Source organism: Lycium barbarum, chromosome 11 (assembly GCF_019175385.1).
Source record: "Lycium barbarum isolate Lr01 chromosome 11, ASM1917538v2, whole genome shotgun sequence".
Lineage (NCBI taxonomy): Eukaryota > Viridiplantae > Streptophyta > Magnoliopsida > Solanales > Solanaceae > Lycium > Lycium barbarum.
The window spans coordinates 18,327,677-18,346,446 of record NC_083347.1 but is presented as its reverse complement, the minus strand read 5'-3'; the positions used below and the strand labels follow the sequence as shown (position 1 = coordinate 18,346,446).

General features: G+C 35.7%; 1 protein-coding gene across 3 annotated transcripts; it reads left to right on the top strand.

The window, feature by feature from the left end:
• Positions 1–4,686: 4,686 nt before the first annotated feature.
• On the top strand, positions 4,687–8,355 carry LOC132618464 (BTB/POZ domain-containing protein At3g22104). Of its 3 annotated transcripts, none has more exons than XM_060333511.1 (3): positions 4,687–5,241; positions 6,277–7,392; positions 7,788–8,355. In XM_060333511.1, exons 1-3 carry the CDS (start codon positions 5,179–5,181, stop codon positions 8,232–8,234), a joined length of 1,626 nt encoding a protein of 541 aa, XP_060189494.1. In that variant the 5' UTR covers positions 4,687–5,178; the 3' UTR covers positions 8,235–8,355. The 3 variants fall into 3 exon arrangements, with proteins under 3 accessions (XP_060189494.1, XP_060189495.1, XP_060189496.1); XM_060333512.1 differs by lacking the exon at positions 4,687–5,241 and adding an exon at positions 5,972–6,090; XM_060333513.1 differs by lacking the exon at positions 4,687–5,241 and adding an exon at positions 6,071–6,166.
• Positions 8,356–18,770: the final 10,415 nt, after the last annotated feature.

Sequence of the window (18,770 nt, the reverse complement as noted above, 5' to 3'; positions counted from 1 at the left end):
TATACTTTTAAAGTTACCTACGATCAATATATCATTATTGAGTTATTAATTTAATCTTTAACTTTTTTTTTTTTTGCAGAAAAAGGCTACGGGACAGATGCCGACTCAGGATTAGCTGTTCGTAAAGACCCACACAAAAAAGAAGAAGCAGGATTCAGATCCGACCGTATGGTTTGAGGACAGGGCTCGTGATTCCTATGTAAGTGATAATTTTATTATTTAAGTAATTATATATAATTTTAATTATGATATATTCGTTATATACTAAGTTTTATTTTTTAATATACAGACGCAATTTATGGATAATGTGAACCAGTACAACCAAACTCAGCCTGAGCAGCCGAGCCGTCCTCCACCGAAATTAGAGATAGATTTTTTGTGTAGAGCAGTTGGGGGAGTACAAAAGGGTAGAGCGCACGGTCTAGGCCCAAGGAACAACTTAAGTCGCCTTCGGTCAGGATTGCGAGGTGAAGGGTCTTCTCGACAAGCCGAGGGAGTTAATGGTGTTCAGTTCGCAGCTATGGCGCAGCAAATCGCTGAACTTAATAGGAAATTAGCTGAGACTGAGGCAAAAAGAGTTGAGGAAAGTAACTGCATGAAAGTGAACCTTGAATCGCTCATGACACAAGTTAAAAGCCACATTGCATGTGGACAATTTGGTGTGCCCCCTTCTCCCTCCCTCCCCCTCCCCCTTCGGACCCAGAAGATGATGATGCAGATGATGATGACGGTGATTATGTAGCCCGGACACCGGATGATCAATTGTAGTAGTTTGGATTTAATAATGGACCTATGTTTTATGGACTTATGTTAAAACTAGTTAATGACACTTTTGGTTGGACATTTAAATATTTTTGAATTTTGAAGGTCTATTTAGATCGTATTTGATGTGTTTAGATAGTGTTTGATGTGTTTTATTATTACTTAGGGTGATTTTATGTGTTGTAACTCTTTTAGAATTGATTTGGAGCATTTTAATGCTAGTTTTGAGCAGCTTTTGGTATTGGTTTTAGTACTGATTTTTGTGCAGGTGTGGCTGCAGAAAATGCAGCAATTGCATGCAGGAAATTTTCCAGAAAACCGACGCAGTCCATCGGTTTTCTGGAAATTAATTCTTAAAATTTTCAAGAAAACCGACGCATTGTCGGTTTTTTATTTAAAATAAAAAAATTGAAATAAAAAACTGACGCGGTGCGTCGGTTTTTCATAAAATTTATATTGTTTTTATTTAAGATAAAAAAAAATTAGAAATTAAAAAAACCGACTCAGCCCGTTGGTTTTTTTAATTTTTTTTAAATTATTGGATAAAAATTGACAGACCACGTAAGCGACGCAGTCCGTCGCAAAAAACCGACACGGTCCGTCGGTTTTCAAAAATCGACGGACCGTAAAGGGTCAGTTACCCGTTGGTTTCATTGAAAAAACCAACGCGATTCATCGGTTTTTGACAGTTTTTTAGTAGTGTAAGATTAAATATCTAATAAGAGAAATTTTAATCATACGAGAGGAAAGATATCTTGTAGCTTGCTACTCAAGATTGTTGGAATACGTTTTAGCTAGCTTACTATTTAATATGTAAGATGCTAGAACTAATTTAGTTTCAGGAGTAGCATAATATCGTGTTCATTGTTGTGCTTATGGTCGTTTCCATCACCCCAGGCTCAATGTGAAATTTTTAATGTTTCATTATTTTTAAATTTAGTATATAAAATGTATTTACATATAAATTTCTTCAGTATGATTCGGTATTTTTTGGGTAAATTTTTATAAAATTGAAAACCTGCTTAGATAATTATTAGATACGGATATGAATTTATATAGAAACCTACAGTTTTATTAAAAGAAACCTAATTATCAGTTCGATGCAGTTTGGTTCGATAGGTTATGTCGATTTCTAAAAACCATTGACACCCCTATTTATACGAGCCAGGAACAAGCACAAATGCATAAGGTACAACTCGACATGCATTCTAAACTAAGAAGTACTCTTGTAAAACTGTAGCCTGTTGGTACAAGTTGACATATCGCACATTCAAAACTTCAATAACGTGGCAGGTCGGATACCAAAAAAGTGCAGCTAAAGGTATACAAATTGAATTACCACTTTAAAGCTTATACTTGGAAGTCTCAATATACTGATTAATGAGAAAAGGAATCAAAAAGCAAAAGAAAGTGATAAAGATTTGAAATAATTTTCTTAATCAATCAAGTAGAAATCATTAACCTTTTAGCACCTTTATATTGAAGAGGTTATGCAATAAAACGATACATGAAGAAGATGTTATACTTTGCTTAAATGGCTAGTTTTATTACTTTTTCCCCTAATTAATCAATCGAGCTTCATGCAGAATGCGAATTACTAAAGACTAATTTAAAATAGCATTACTAGTATTTTTATTGCTCTGACATTGCACTATTTATACTCTGTTAGAGAGAGAAAATTACCAAATTAAGATAGATGTTTCCACATAAACAATTACTCCTTCCTTTGTAATTTACGAGAACCTATTTGATTGGACACAAAATTTAATAAAGAAATGAAGATTTTTGAAATTTGTAATCTAGATTAAAATATATCATAACATTTGTGTGGCTATAAAATTTTGAAACTTGTGATCTTAAATATGCATTAACATTTGTGTGATGACTGTGAAACTTCTTATTATGATTAGGAGTAAAGGAGAGTTAAAATTAAATTATTTATGATTTTAAGAATATGTTTTTCTTTTTGAAACAAACTAGAGAGATAATACGTTCAAATAAATTGAAACTGAGGGACTGAAAAGCAGCAAACGATAGTAATAGTTTTCTTTTCCTTACAACTGGTCTCCATCTTATGTTTTGGATGGTAATAAAATTTAGAAAAAGAATGTGCCCCTTTCTCGGTTTCAAATAAATTGAGGCTAGTTTCAATACAAGCATAAAATTATATTGATCTTAAAACCTGTCAAAGAATTTTAGAAAAAAGTTGAAACTAATCTCAATTTCATAGCTACAGTGGCAAAGGATAGTAAGTTGAACACGCTTGACAGAAAATTATTAGTACTAACTACTATATATAGGCTAAATATTGTTTTCTATACATTTTTATATAATATCAAACCCCCATGAACGTTTTTGATGAATTTTCTGATTCCTTCACTAGTCATTTACTTCTTCATTTCCTTTTGTTATTATTTCTTTTTTACGAAAAAAGCCATTCTTGTTGATCTTGAAATCCTAAATTGTTCTTTTCCACTACCTGAAGAAAAGCAAAAGCTTTCCTCATGGCTCATGCTCAAAACTGAAAATAAGCAAAAGACAATGAAACAGATAAAAAAAAATCCAGGAAAAGGTACTTTGCAGTGGCAAATAGGTCATTATCCCTTAATAAAATATAACAGCGTCAACTTGTATTATACGGCAGAAAGAGATTAATTTAATAGTGCGACAAGGGAGTGACTGATCAGGAAAGCAACTTACTGCCAAGAAAATGGCATAAAAGAGTTTATAACAGTTGAGCGACATAAATTTACATACACGTAATATGAGAAATTTTATTGTGTAACCAACCTTACTTATATGAGGGTACTTTTACTACTTGACAAGTGGACATTTGCCTGTTTTAAGCATAAACAAGCCAGAATTTTGATCTTATAAAATGCTATTGTTCTTTTTTTTTTTTTTTTCTTTTCGAAAAAAAAAATGAATAGAGTTATAATTAAGGGCACAAGATCATGAACCAGATGCACTTGTGTATAAACAGATAAATAGATTTAACTGTAATGTCTTTAAATATTTATAATTGAATATTTGATAAAAGCAATATTTAGAGAAATAATTTATTTTAGATCTTCAATAACCTATATATATATATATAGTGTTAAAATCCCAGAATTTTGGTCTTATAAAATGCTATTGTTCTTCTTTCTTTCTTTCTTTCTTTCTTTTTTTTCCCTTTTTTTCTTTTCTAAGAAAATGAATAGAGTTATAATTAAGGACACAAGATCATGAACCAGATGCACTATTGTATAAACAGATAAATAAATTTAACTGTAATGGCTTTAAATATATATAATTGAATATTTGATAAAAGCAATATTTAGAGAAATAATTTATTTTAGATCTTCAATAACAAAAAATATACTACGTATAGCAATGGTTTTAGAACACTACAATTAAAAATTTTGGTAACGCTAATTTTGTTACCATTCTCTATCTGCAGAGTTTGGAGATATTTTCATTTTTTAAAAATTTCGTTTTTTTTTTCTAGCTAGGCAATTTAATTAATTAAGGAAAAATGTGGACTTTAATGATATTGTCTTTTTTGTTTACGCTTAAACCAAGCAGGTGTCCACTTGTCAAGTACGTAGTAAAGTACCCTCACATAAATAGGGTTGGTTATGTGACTCACAAAATAAAATTTCTCCACATAATATCTCTCTCGGTCCCTATTTATGTGACACACTTTTTTTTTATCTGTAAAAACAAAAAGTCATATTTCTATATTTAGAAATAATTTAACTTTAGGAGACAACGATACATTTATGTGAGGCTTATTGTGAATCACAAACTTTAAAAGTTTTCATTTCTTTTTTAAACTTCGTGCCTAATCAAATAGTGTCAAATAAATTGTGACGGACGGAGTATACATTACTAGTATTTGTATATTATAAAGTCTACCTTCCAAGTGTGGAGGGTCTTTATTTAGCCAGAAATTGCATATGCTTATCAAAAATTGACTCATATATTGACAGGAATGTCAGATACAGATTAGTGGGCAGTCAACAACTCTGTTTGTCTTAACATACAAGCATTTTCCTTTACTATACTGGATTTCTGATTTCTCTTTGTTTTATCCACATTTTTATATGCATTATATATCTGTTATTTTCTTTGTCCTTGAGACACACCCTATCTTTGCTTCACCCATACTCTTGTCTATCTAAGCTTATTATTCTCAGTTGGAAACTACATAGCTTTTAAACCAATTGACTAAGTATTATTTTTTGCTTTTAAGATACCAAGAACATAACATTTTTCTGTTTGTCTTCATGCTTATTTCAGAATAAGTTCTTGTTTTCTTCTCAAATCTATGTTGGTTTCTCCCAAGATCAGTTCTTTACTAGTTTTAAGTACTTTTATTTGAAGTAAATTCCAAAAGGGACTCTTAATTTGAGGTTTTTAGTTTTGGCTCTAATGGATGTTTCTTGTGATCTTGAAGTGGATGTCAATGGTGAAGAAGTCTTTATGGTAGATAAGGTAAATTTTCTTTCTTTCTTTTTTTTGCTTTCTTGTTCTTCTCTTTTGTCTTTTTTTTTTTTTTTGTTTATTTGTCCAAATTGTTGTCTTCTCAATTACTGTCATTCTGTTTCATTTCTAATTCTCTGTTCTTGGCTTGTTTTCTCCTCTATTTTGTTCAATTTCTTTTTCTTATTTCTGTATTCAAAATTAGTTGTTGTTTTTTTCTTTCATTACTGGTGTTCTGTTTTATTTGGATTTGTCATGTTTCCTCTTGAAGCATATTTACTGTGCTCTGCTTAATTTGGTTCCATTTTGTGCTGTTGTGAAGTTCATGATCATGCTAGTATATGTTTCTTTACTGTCTTTCAATTCTCTCTACATTATTGTCCTTAACTTTTCCTACTCATGTTTTAGCACCAAAATTAAATTGTGTACCTACATTGTTCATGTGTGGGACTAAGTCCTAATTACAAGCTTACTTCTCTTTCTTGGCCATTTTTTTCTCCAGTGTGATGTAAACTCACCGCCCTTTTGTTTTTTGTATTTTTCCTCTCATTTATTATTGATGTTATTATTATGGGGCTTAAATGTTCTGGCCCCTTTGGTTCTTTCACATCTTTTTAGAGCGTCCAAAAAGGTTGCTTTCATTTCAACTCATTACTGTGCTTTCCCTCTTTTGCTGGTACATCACACGCTTTTTCCTTCAACAATTTAATTCAGTATAACAACCTGTCATCATTCTTTTGGAACTTCTTTAGATTGTTCAATTAAGTTTCTGTTTTGGTGGTTTTAATTTAATGCCCTTGCTAAGGTTCTTGTATCCTAAATTATGAAAGTGATTGAATGATTAGTGGTTACCAAGCTAAGGTTATTAAATAACAAATGAGTGATAGGCCTATCATATGGTCCCTAAAGTAGCTGTTTCAGTTTTTATTATTTACCAGTAAAGATAACATTCTTGTTAGATTTTATTTTCCTTGTTCCTTTACTTCTTATTTTGTTGAACATGCTAATTCTGTTATCTGATTGTGTTTTGTTATAAATTTTGTGCAGAAAGTTATCTGTTCCTATGCAGGAAGAATAAACAAATTGTTTGGCAAATCGAAACGAGGGACGAGATATCTAAAGGTGATATTTCATGACTTCCCTGGTGGAGCTGAGAGTTTTGAGCTCATTACAAGATTCTGTTACAACAAAGGGAAGATTCATGAGATAAATCCCATTAATGTTTCAACTCTATATTGTGCTGCCTCTTATATGGAAATGGAGAAATCTGTATCCGGGAACCAAAATCTATTCGAGCTAACCAAGAAATCACTCGAAGATATACGGTATTGGACTTGGTCAGAACTTCTTGATGCCCTAAAACTGTGTCAAAATTTGATGCCCGTGGCAAGCTCTTCGGGTTTAATTGATAAATACTTGGATTCTCTTATCGGGCGGGTTGCATCTTCGTGTGAAACGAGCCCTTGTCCGTCAACTTCTTCTGCTGACAGCTCTGGATTACGGTTGTCTTGTGACTCAAAGAGTACAGAGAGCTTGAGAAATAGCGTATTTCGGGCAACATGGTGGTTTGAGGATCTTGCTGCTTTTGAGCCCTTCTTGATCGAAATTTTGGTAAAGCAAATGGTATCCAAAAACCTTGACCATGGGATTCTTAGTAAGTTCCTGTTCTATTACCAAAAATCAAGATTTGCAGCTGTCAAATCGATGGATGAGAAATGCAAGACCATGGAGACAGTTATTGAGATGCTTTATTTACTAGATTTAAGCTGCATGCCCTTCAAAACATTATTTGGATTGCTTCGAATTACTCTGAATTTAAAGATAAGCAAGTGCTCCAGGAACAAGTTAGAGAGCATGATTGGCTCCCAGTTGGATCAAGCGAATTTGGATAACCTGCTGCTCACGTCACCTGTTGGATCGAGCTATTTATATGACGTGAATTTAGTTCTTCGGTTATTGAAATCATTCATCAGCAAAGGGGCATGTTGTGTTCCATTAACTCGATTGAGGAAAGTTGCTAGCTTGATGGACTTGTATATAGCAGAAGTAGCTCCTGATCCATGTCTAAAACCTTCCAAGTTCCTTGGCCTGGTCAAGTCGCTGCCCGAGTCTGCTAGGGACTCATATGATGCAATCTACCATGCTACTGTTATGTTTCTTGAGGTACGCCTTTCCCATTCTTCCCCAAGAGGCCTTAAATTTTCTATGATGCTTAAAGAACAATAATTAAATTAGTGTAATTACTTGTTTCTTTGTATTTTGATGCTGATTTAAACTGATACAAACCTATAAATTCAGTACAAGTTCATGTTCAAGAATGAGGCATCATTTTTGGACGGCTCAAAAAAAAAAAAAAAGTAGCCACAAAATGTATAGGTTTTGTATACAACAACAATGTACATATAATCCACATGATCGGTATATATGTTTTTGTATATTTGGTTAGTGAGCCATAGCTAATTTCGGTCGATGGGCCAAAAAAAAAATCCCTATTATTTAGGCATTGTTCCGGAAATTAACTGGTTGGTCAAACGCTGATGATCGATGATAAATTGCAGGTCCATTCGGGGATATCTGAAGAGGAAAAGTTGAAAGTATGTAGTGGATTGAACTATGAGAAGTTGTCATCAGAGGCTTGTAGCCACCTTGCTCAGAACAAAAAATTCCCTTCAAAATCTGCTGGACAAGCTCTCATTTCTCAGCAAGTGAAGCTGAAGAGCCTGCTTCAAGAAACCAATCAATCCAGCCCTTACCTCGATTCGCCTTGTAGTTTCATGGAAACTGAAAATATGAGCACGGAAGATCAGCAGATTGTGCTATACGCGGGAAAGCTGGATCTTTCAACCGAGAATGAGAAGCTCAAAGAACATTTACAAGGTATGCAATGGAGAGTGCTAGAGTTGGAGAAAGTTTGCAGGAAAATGCAAAATCAGATGGCAAAGATGTTGAAATCAAGAGTATCAAGTCAAAACAATGCTAGATCTTTACCTAGACTATGTTCTTGAATCATTTTTGTTTACTTTATTAATATTATTTACTTATTTTTTGAATGTGCATGTAAATAGAAAATGAAAAATTAGTGCTTTGTTTGAATAGCAAGGAGTACTACTACTACTTTTACCCCACCACTTACTTTTTTCTGGCTGCCAACAGTAGAATGATTTGAGACTAATCAGTTGTTATGCAGAGTATAAAAATTTGGCTGTATATAAATAAAAACTGGAAAACTTAAAAAGCAGTGTGGTAGACATGCAGAAACTGTTTGAGCATAGAGGTATAAAAAGGAATTAAGAACAATTGTAAAGCTGAGTTATTATTATGGCAGTAAAGAACTGATTATTCCCTGATATTTGTGCAAGAAGGGATGATAAGGTAAAGTCACTTTCCATATCATTCTCATGTTGAGACAATGGCATGATGCTAGTTGGAAAAGTGTCTGCAAAACAAGTAAGAGAATCTCCTCCTATATAAAGATGAGAAGTTTCCATCAAACACCTGAAGTGTCCATTGATATTCTTCTTCCCACATTGCAACCCCACTGTTTGGTAGAGGGCAGAGACAGGCAGCAAAAGGAATGTAAAAAGAGGGGTAAAAGAAAATAAAAATAAAAAGCATACTTTTCTGGACAAAGTGTGAAAATTGGCCGTGGATCTTTGTCTGATACTACAATTGATCATGGTATCCCATGTAGACGCACTATCTCATAAATGTAAATTGATTTATCTCGCCAGTAGAGTAAGTCCTATTGATCAACAGTAAATGAGTTCCCTTGATTAGCCGATTAATAATCACTCAAATGGTGTCATTTGCCTTGCAAAGTCTAAGCATTTAACTCAAAACACAGGTTTGTTTCACCTATGGCCACTGAACTTTATCTAATGTGAGAGTAAATTCATAAAATTAATTTTTTATTATATTAAAGTAACTGAATTTTATCCATTATAACATTAAAGTCGAACGTTTTTTCCCACAAAGTAACTAAAATTTTACCCCTGGTAACTGTAAAGTCCCTAAATTTATCCCAATGGCGAGTAAATTCTCCTTGATGGGAGTTATGTTGTTATAGTGGGAATAGTATAGTGTTTACGTTATAGTGGGTAAAATTTAATTGCTTTAATATAACTAATATCATTTTGTGGTTTTACTATATTGTAATGGATATAATTTAGTGACCACAAGTTAGAAACTATTAACAACTCACAACTCTTTGTTAAGTTTATATACCGGGTAAGAGATGCCCTTATTTCAATTTGTTTTTCTTCCTTTCCTTTTTATTCCGTTTAAAAAAGGAATGTATGTTTTTTTTGGAAACTCATTAATTCCAACTTTACACGTGGCATGTTTAATACCATAAGATCATTAAAGAACATTTTGGTACAAACTACATATCTTTAATTTAAAATCACAAAAATCTTCTTTACTTTCTTAAATTCTGTGCCAAGTCAAAATCAAACAAACAAATTGAAACAGAAGGAGTCAGAGGCGGATCTACGATTTAAACTCTAGGGATTCAACCTTTTAAATTTTTTCGCATTGAACCATTATATTTTTAAAGTTATGAATTCATATCTACTATTTATTATAATTTTAGTAAAATTTACACATAAATTTATATCTCGCATCGAAAGTTTGAGGTTCAATTGAACCCCAATTTATATATAGTGCCCCATCCGCCTCTAGAAGGAGTATTATATACAGTAAAAGTATATTAGTAACTCAACGCATGACCTTTTTTCCCTTTAACTCTTACCTAACTCAATTATTTTGCCTATTATACATTTAGTCACACAAAAACTTAGAAGAATCTTACCTGCCAAGTGCCACGTAGTTATAATGAAGTCAACATAGTAGTTGCCATGCAGATTAATTGAGGATTAATATTGTTAATAGTTGGCATAGGTGAAACCATATAAAATCTCTGTTAAACATCTTCTCTATGAAGTAGACTAGTCGAGTAACTTAAATTGGACATTTTATATTGTTAAAGTCTGAAATCCACTACACCGTTTATTAATTTAATATCTAGAGCTATGTGGAACGTAGCTTAACCAATAGAGTCGAATATTCTTACCGATAATTGTAATTTAATAACACATTATTCCCTACAGAACCGACCAACACTCCAACAAGGCTAGGCGTCAAAAAGCCGTTATTAAGAAGTAGCCAAAACTGTCTTTAACCTGTTTTAAATTGACCTACCTTGGGAGATGAGCCTCACCTCTAACTTAATCTAAAAAGGAACACTAGAGTTTGATACAAATAACATCAAATCAAAGATCAAATTAAATTAAATCTGATAGTTAGTTGATCATTTTTGTATTGTAAAAAAAGAATGATTAAATTAAACCATGAGAAGAAATTGCTGAAACAAATTACTTTGATTTTCCTCCTTTGAACTCATCTTTGTTTGAATGTAAAAAGTTGAGAAACAATATTTGGACAAAAAATTTTCACAACCTATATATATCAATGGTTGAATATAATATTGTTTACCCCGAATTTCGGTAACAATTGAATTTGTAAGTGAGGTATAGGATATGTGGATGAAATTTAATCTATTTTTGGTTGATATGAAATGTGTATGAATTTGTCTGTTATAATTAATATATATATATATATATATATATATATATATATATATATATATATATATATATATATATATATATATTGCTAATGCCTAGAATAAAAATATATTAATATTTGTGATTTAGCTAAATATATATATATGGCAATATTTTATGTCAAATGGATGAACAAAGATAAAGAACACAACTATTCCAACTAAAATCAGAGAGAGAGAACTTCAATATATTTTTCTATTACAATGTTTCAGATTTCAAAAGGCCAACCCCTAAAAGTGGGATAATGCCCTTTATTTATAGGTTTGCCTCATGGGCCTTAGATACAATACAAAACCTTTTAGTATAAAGAAAACCCTAAAAGGATAAGGTAGGACCGTACGGTCTGACACCCGTACGGTTGTCAGTATAAAATGACAGAACGGTCTCTTGACACGTAGCAGCATCACAACTAGTTAACCGGACCAACGGCCACGTTCAGATTGGATCGGAGTAACCGGACCAACGGCCACGTTCAGATTGGATCGGAGTGACCGGACCAACGACCACGATGAGTTTGATTCGAAGAAACCAGACCAACGGACATACTTCTCTTATCTCGGGTCAGCTATATTCGGTGCGATCCCCCGGTCTGAAGAAAAGACCAAGCATACTCGTGCTCATTTGGACTTGCCCTCGGCCCCCCGATCTCTCCGGTCTTACATTGACCCGGTTTTTACCGTAAACAGATAGTCCCCACATTTTCCGGACCGTAGTTTTACCGAAGTAACGGGAAGTGGATAAGTCACAAAACCGGTGGTTCCATAAGCTCGTTCTTATCTTCAAATTTGGCGGGAAACAGTTATGCCACGTCCTTCTGACATCGGCCACGTGTCTCGTCCCGAATGGCCGACCTCGGGAACCGCCATAACGCACTTCGCTTCATATCACATCTCATTAATTGTGGACATGCGTCGCCGCCCGATTGGTTGTTCTCTGTAACCGCTATAGTACAATGCCTATATAAGGCCCAAAGCTGTGTCATTTTTTCATTTTCACTTCACTTACTCATTCTCTGCTTCTTTGTTTCTTGTTTTTTTGATCGTAAAGCCACTCCAACTTCATTTCATTTGTTGTTTTGATCGTACAAGCATTCTTTGCTAAACCTTTCATTTGTTGTTTTGCATCTTTCAACTGTCTCCTCGATCCTCCTAATATTTCCTCCATTGTTTCGTTTTTGAATTTTTCCATCAGCCACTTCAAATTCTCGAATCTTCTTACCCACTATTTCACACCTTCCAAATGTCTGCCACCACCGAATCTACTACCCAGGACGTTCCCTCGGTTTCTTCTCAGGGAGCCGAGCCAGCCTCAAAACCCGAGGGAAAAACATTTGTTAAACCGACTGCTTTGGACATAGTGTCGTCCAGACCCAACTACAACCATGAATTTGACGTCGAGAAGCCATCTTTGATCGCGGATAGGGGTTTCGATCATTACGAAGGATCTCCTCCACCAGGTTCGAGCCGATTGCGGATGGGACAATCGTCCGGTGCAAGTGTTTGCCCCCGGGCCCGACGAGTCTATTACCAATCATAGATAAGGTTTCCTATACGTTTACACGTATCCGTTTACGCTCAAACTTGATCCTTCAATCGATCTGGTTATTTTGGAGATGTGCCAGACGTACAACGTGACCTTGGCCCAAATTGGGCCGATTATCTGGAGGGTCGTGGCCTGCCTCCGGTTATTGGCCAATAACGTCAACAAGGAATTCACGACGACGCACTTCATCCGGTTATATTCCTCGAGAATCTTTCGAGGGGGCGTGATAAAGCTCGCCAAGCGAGGTCGGAACCCTATCTTTTCCAAACTCGATGAGGACAGAGATAGAGGATGGTTGGAACGTTATGTCTGGGTAAGGACCGCGGATATTATTCTCGCCGACCACATGCCCTTTCCGGAAAGGTGGAACGATAGGCGTAAGTTTCTCAATTCTCCCTTCTATAATTATTCTTCCTCCACGCTTTGTCAACATTTGCTCCCTTGTATCGATGTGATTCCCCCCCCCCCCCCCCCTCTCTTTTTTTTTGTTATTAACCGAGGCATGGATACCTCCAGCCGTCCATAACCTTACCGAATGGGTTGGAGCAATCATCGGCCAACACACTCATGAACAACAGACATGAGGGGACCTGTCGCGTGGCCGATGGGTTGCCCAAAATCATGGTAATCTTCTCCTTGATTTGCTATTTATTGCATCCTCCCCTTTTTCCTTTTCTTTCTATAACCCCTTCGGTATTCTGGTTTACCCAAGGGCTCGGTGGATCCAAGACCGGACCCAACAGCCGACCCTGCTGCACCGGCTCCTGAATTTGATACATCAGGATCATCTCGGCTCATTGCTGCAGCCGGTAAGAGACGGAGAAAGCTCTCGGCAAAATGGCAGAAACCAAATAAAAGGGTGAGGAGCGTTGTTCGGACTCTGAGGGATGAATCAGAGTCCGACGTTCTTATTCGAAGGGTTAGAGAGGACCCCTTCGTCGCCTCTATTCCGGAGGAGAAAACCACCATACCGCATTTTCCTACAACTGAGGAAGGACCTTCTATTCCGGCTCCGCACACAGGTGGGGAAGAAGTTCTTTTTGACTCCTCTAAGATCAATTGAATTCATTGGCATTTCAGGTGACGCTTGTCACGACCCAACCCCATGGGCCGCGACCAGTGCCCTAGCTGGGCACCTATACGTACCCGATACCCAAATTAGCATATTATCAGAATAATAATATAATAATAACATTAGTGGATGCTACAGAATTTAGCCGAAGAGCAGACTTGGCACACAGAAGCCGATAAGGCTATCATAAAACAAAACATCCCAAACATATGTACAGAACCCACACAGATGTATCCACAAACCTCTACAGAACATATCATAATCATAAGACGGGACAGGGCCCCGTCATACCCTGAACAAAGTACATATCCAGATAGCAGTGACAGACTGTACCAAAAGATGGGCTCTGTAGAAGAGAGCGCCCCAAAATAGCAGAAATGGGATCCTAAACGTGCGGACCAGCAAACCTGTCGTCTGTACCTGCGCGGCATGAAAACGCAGCCCCCGAAGAAAGGGGGTCAGTACGAAATATGTACTGAATATGTAAAGCGGAATCACAGAAGTCAAATCATAATGATTACAGAAAATGGGTACAAAATCCAGAGTGTCAAATGCATATTTCCAAATCAGACAGAATGTGTACAGAAACATATGTCATATCATATCCGATCCCTGCCACGGGACTCGGCAGACAGAACGTGGTCACCCTCCCGACACTGGTGCCACAATACAGAGGAATCAGAAAAGGGGCGTGGCCCCGTATCATATAATATCATATCAAAATGGCCATAAAAGATCAGATCAGAATAGGCGGACATGGCACATCATACTCCACAGACCCATGTACGCGTATACCTGCCCCCTCACATCGGGACGCGGCGAACAATGCAGAGAATTACGCTTGACAACATATCCTGGCCCGGGCTCAGTGTGGGGAACATTGGGACATCCACGAATGGAGTAGTGAGAGACTAATGCAATTTAAAAATATAATAAATGTTTTCAAAGACTCGATGAAGCGTATCAAAGACAAACAAATCCAATGGGGTCGGACGGAATCATAATAAATGTATTTCAGATATCATAATAAATTACAGAAGTATAACTTTCCCGAAGTCATTCCGAGTGTCAAAATAATTTATAATATTTAACAGAATATTTAAAATAATATTCGTTGAGCGATTAGTAGGGTAATTAAAACATTTCTTTCAAAAATCGCTTAAAAAGGAAGCTTTAACACATTAGGGGCAAAACCGTAAATAGCGGGCCCACCTTGGGACAAACAAGGCGGCGGGCTCAAATTGTGCCCTCTAAGCATATAGTATCACCTAAAAAGGTTATACAAACATTCTATGACTTTCTGAATAATTTAGAGCAAAATTGCATAATTTCAGAAAAAGCGTATCAAAATGGTTCAATTCTATTGAAGGAAAAACTGAAATTTTGTCTTGCGGATTCCGAGGGCCAAGAGGTCCTTCGAGGCCCGGATCCGACCCTAACACACTAGGGGCATGCCAAGGGAAGAATTGGGGTTGCTTTACATACCTTTCGCGCTCCTTAAGCCTTTCCAAACTCACTTCCCGTTTCGTCGAAAAACTGCAATTGGTCAAGTTTACCAATTGTGAATTATTAATGCCATTATTTCAACTTTAAGCATATTTGGCTACCGAAATTTCGGCAGCACTTCCCCTATACATATGACACCCCGAGAATTCAACTCGGCTATAAATCATCAACAACAACCCAAACGACAACAACAATATCAACAATGAACATTAAAAACACAAATATCCTTCAACTAGTCATTTTTCTCACAAGTTGACATAATCTTCAATTTAACCCAACTTTCAACTAAGATCAATAATTTCATATTCAACAACCATCATGATCATCACCATATAGTTCTAGAAACATTTCATATCGTTTTCCTTAAGATATACACTCGATATACATGATATACAATCTTCCGCCAAAATCATAACTTATGCAAAACATCAAATCTTTGGCATACAACTTCATAACAAATTTCCAACTTCCAAATTCATCAACCATAATCATAATTCACATCTTAACAACTTCATTTCCATAATATCACAAAATTATTCTAAAGTGACATAATCATCTATATTCCAACTTCAACCAAAATTCATTCAACTTTCATTCCCAATATAATTTCCATCATAACCACAACTTGAATGCAACATAAAATTCAACTCATATATGTATACAACATATATACACCCATGGCTACATATATATATACATACCCACTTTGCAAACTTCCTTATTTCCATAATTTCTACTCATTTCCATATACCACAACATAAACAAACCTTCATAACATAAGAAAAAGGAATTGATTCTTACCTTTTTCTACAAACTTCTTCACTTGAACAAGTTGTCAACTTGAAGAAATAAGTGCTCCTTCTTCCAAAACAATTACACCAAGTTGTAGAGGACACTTAATTTAGTAGGAATTCAACAAGAAAATAATTTTAGAGGCAAGATTTTGAGGGGTGATTTTTCTATGGCCAAACCCGAAATGCCCTCTTTTTGTTCTTGTTTTTCTCTTGTTTTTCCTCCTATTCTTTCTCTTGAAAGTTCTATGGAATTTGGATGATTAAGTGGTCTTTTATTCATTGACCACATGACTTAATTCCATGGGCTTGGATCCTTTTTATGGACCATGGCCGAATGTCTCCTCACTTGGGCCTGAATTTTTTTTTCATTTTTTTGGGCCAACTCGGTTGGTCCCGAGTTGGGCCTAGCCCACTGACCTTTCGACCTTAAAACGTTCATATCTCCTTGTACCGACGTCACCTGGGAACCCACGACCTATGGATGGAAATCTAATTCAATTATCTACAACTTCTATTTCAAGGTATTTTCGAAATTCCAAACTTACAATACAGTTTTTGCCCCCCAAAGTCAGGTCACCCGAAAACGTTTTCTTAAAATTATTCGTTTGGAGGGTTTCCACTTTGATTTGGTCCAAAGGTACTTCATGAGTTGTGTTTAACTTTACATATGTGATTCATATGACTTTTCAGATGTTCCAAAAAAAATCTCGGTATGTGGGCCCCACCCCAGCAGATGCTCCGAGGTTCAAAAATACGGGATATAACAACGCTTCACCCGAAGAGATTCCCCTGCAGATAGGGCTGGGCGTTCGGTATTCGGTTCGGTATTTTCAAAGTTCGGGTTCGGTAATTCGGTAATCGGTAATTCAAAGTATATACCAAATACCGAACTTTCAAACTTCGGTTCGGTAATTCGGTAATCGATAAATCAAAATTCGGTTCGGTACGGTATTCGGTAATACCATATTGAAGTCGAAGTCCACTGTATTAGAATGCAAGTATACTATGCAAGGGGTCAATGTAATTAGTAACAACAGCAACATATTCTTAAAATAAATTGGGCAGAAATTGTATACCAACTGGACAAAAGTTCCAGAATTGAAGACATTCTAGTTAGATCTTTAAAAATCCTTAAGTTATTTCAATAACAAACGACAACCCTCTGTGCTGTGGCCTCTTAACCTCAAATCTGGATTACATACACCATCTAGAGGAGGCTTAGATGGATGCTTACTGTAGTAAAAAATATAAACTTCAGCACTAACTGTCTTAGTAGCAATGATAAATGGGTTTTGGGGCATATATCTAGCCCGATTGACCTCCCCATCATGATTTATCTGCTGGATTATTTGTACCTGGAAGAGAAATATTTGTCAGTATATATAAGTCACTCCATGTTGAAAGAGTGTCACTAAGTTCACTCTGGTGTTGATGGGGAAATAATAGTACAGCAAGAAGATATGGAAATGGGGCCTCCAATGATAATTGGCACCGATAGACCATTTTAAAAAACTTCTTTAAGAGAATTAGACTTTACGGTTCCATGTCCTCTTCATAAATAGAAGGATTTATTATCAACTTCCCACTGAATCCATACGTCAATAATAACTTTTATAACATGTAGCATCAATGTACACTAAAAGGATATAGTCATAAATGGTATTCATAGAAGAAGCTTTTCGAAGTTCCTTAGCTGGCAATTCAGAACTTCATTAATTTTCTCCAGCAACATTGCTATTTTCGATCATCTTCGTATTCAGTTGAGTGGAGCAACTTAACCAATAGTTTTATAACTCTAACCAAATCAGGAAGCACTGGCTATTTGTTACTACTCATTTCACCTACGCTATCAGCAAGCCACTACTGAGTTGGGTTCCAAGCATCACTTTGTTCCAATATATGTATATGTAACTTATCATGATAACATAAGACATCTAACAAGGAAAATGGCCATAAGAGAGCTTCATTTCTCAATAAAGATGAATTCAAGTATTTGGTACATTTAGTTGTGTAGATATTTCACTACAAACTCCTGACAGTAAATAAAACATCAACTCCCAACCATCACTTTGTTCCCAAGATTACAATGCAGACAAGAGCTGAAGTGCCTGAGTATCATCACTATCTGCCTTACATGTAAACAAATACTATGTACCATCACTTGTCTGCCTTCTACAGATTGACTGGCCATTGAAAAGTTCTATTTTCACTACCAAAGAATTAGGAGTGCCTCTCCTATTTTAGCAATGTTAAAGACTTATACAAATGGAAAACTAACAAGGGGAAGAAGCAGGTTAAGGATAATGAAAATTCTCAACAGGTGGTTGGGCCATCAGTAAAAGAAACAAATGGCAAGAAGGATGCTAATGGGGTTGATCAGTGATCATAAGCAGCAGCCGTTGGCATTATCAAAAGTTAAAAGTACTGGTGGAAATAATGTGGAATAATCAAATTAAAATTCAGAGCCTTATACCTGAGGCATCTTGTGATTACAAATCAAGAACGAGGTAATCTTTTGAGCTATTAGCCATATCTAAAAAGAATTTAAAATGTGTCAACAATTAAACTAAGTACAAAAATATAAAAATAAAATACAAAAACTGAAAAACATACCAAGTTCAAGTTTCATAAGATCATTAAAATCTTCTTCAACATTTATGGGATAAGGCTCATTTTGACGCCAATCTTGAAGACAAATAGCAGCTTGCACCAATTTCGGAGTCAAAGAACTCCTAAATGAATCAAGAATACGGCCCCTGGTGCTAAAGGCACATTCCGATGCCACACTAGAAATTGGAATTGCCAACACATCACGAGCCATCTCGGAAAGAATTTTATATCTAGGAGAATGAGATTTCCACCATGACAAGATATCAAAATTGTCCTCATCATCATTCGGCTCTAGTTCTTCACTAAGATACTTTTCCAACTCCGACTTACCACCCAAACCTGTACCATCTTGTTTGTTCCTCTTCATTTGGATCCTATTTCTCACTTTTGTTG

What these genes read in the sequence shown, in the direction of transcription:
- LOC132618464 (XM_060333511.1), top strand. Translation starts at nt 5,179, where the DNA reads ATGGATGTTTCTTGTGATCTTGAAGTGGATGTCAATGGTGAAGAAGTC. An exon ending in AAGTCTTTATGGTAGATAAG is followed by an intron (nt 5,242 to 6,276) that starts GTAAATTTTCTT and finishes AATTTTGTGCAG; the next exon opens with AAAGTTATCTGTTCCTATGC. An exon ending in CTACTGTTATGTTTCTTGAG is followed by an intron (nt 7,393 to 7,787) that starts GTACGCCTTTCC and finishes GATAAATTGCAG; the next exon opens with GTCCATTCGGGGATATCTGA.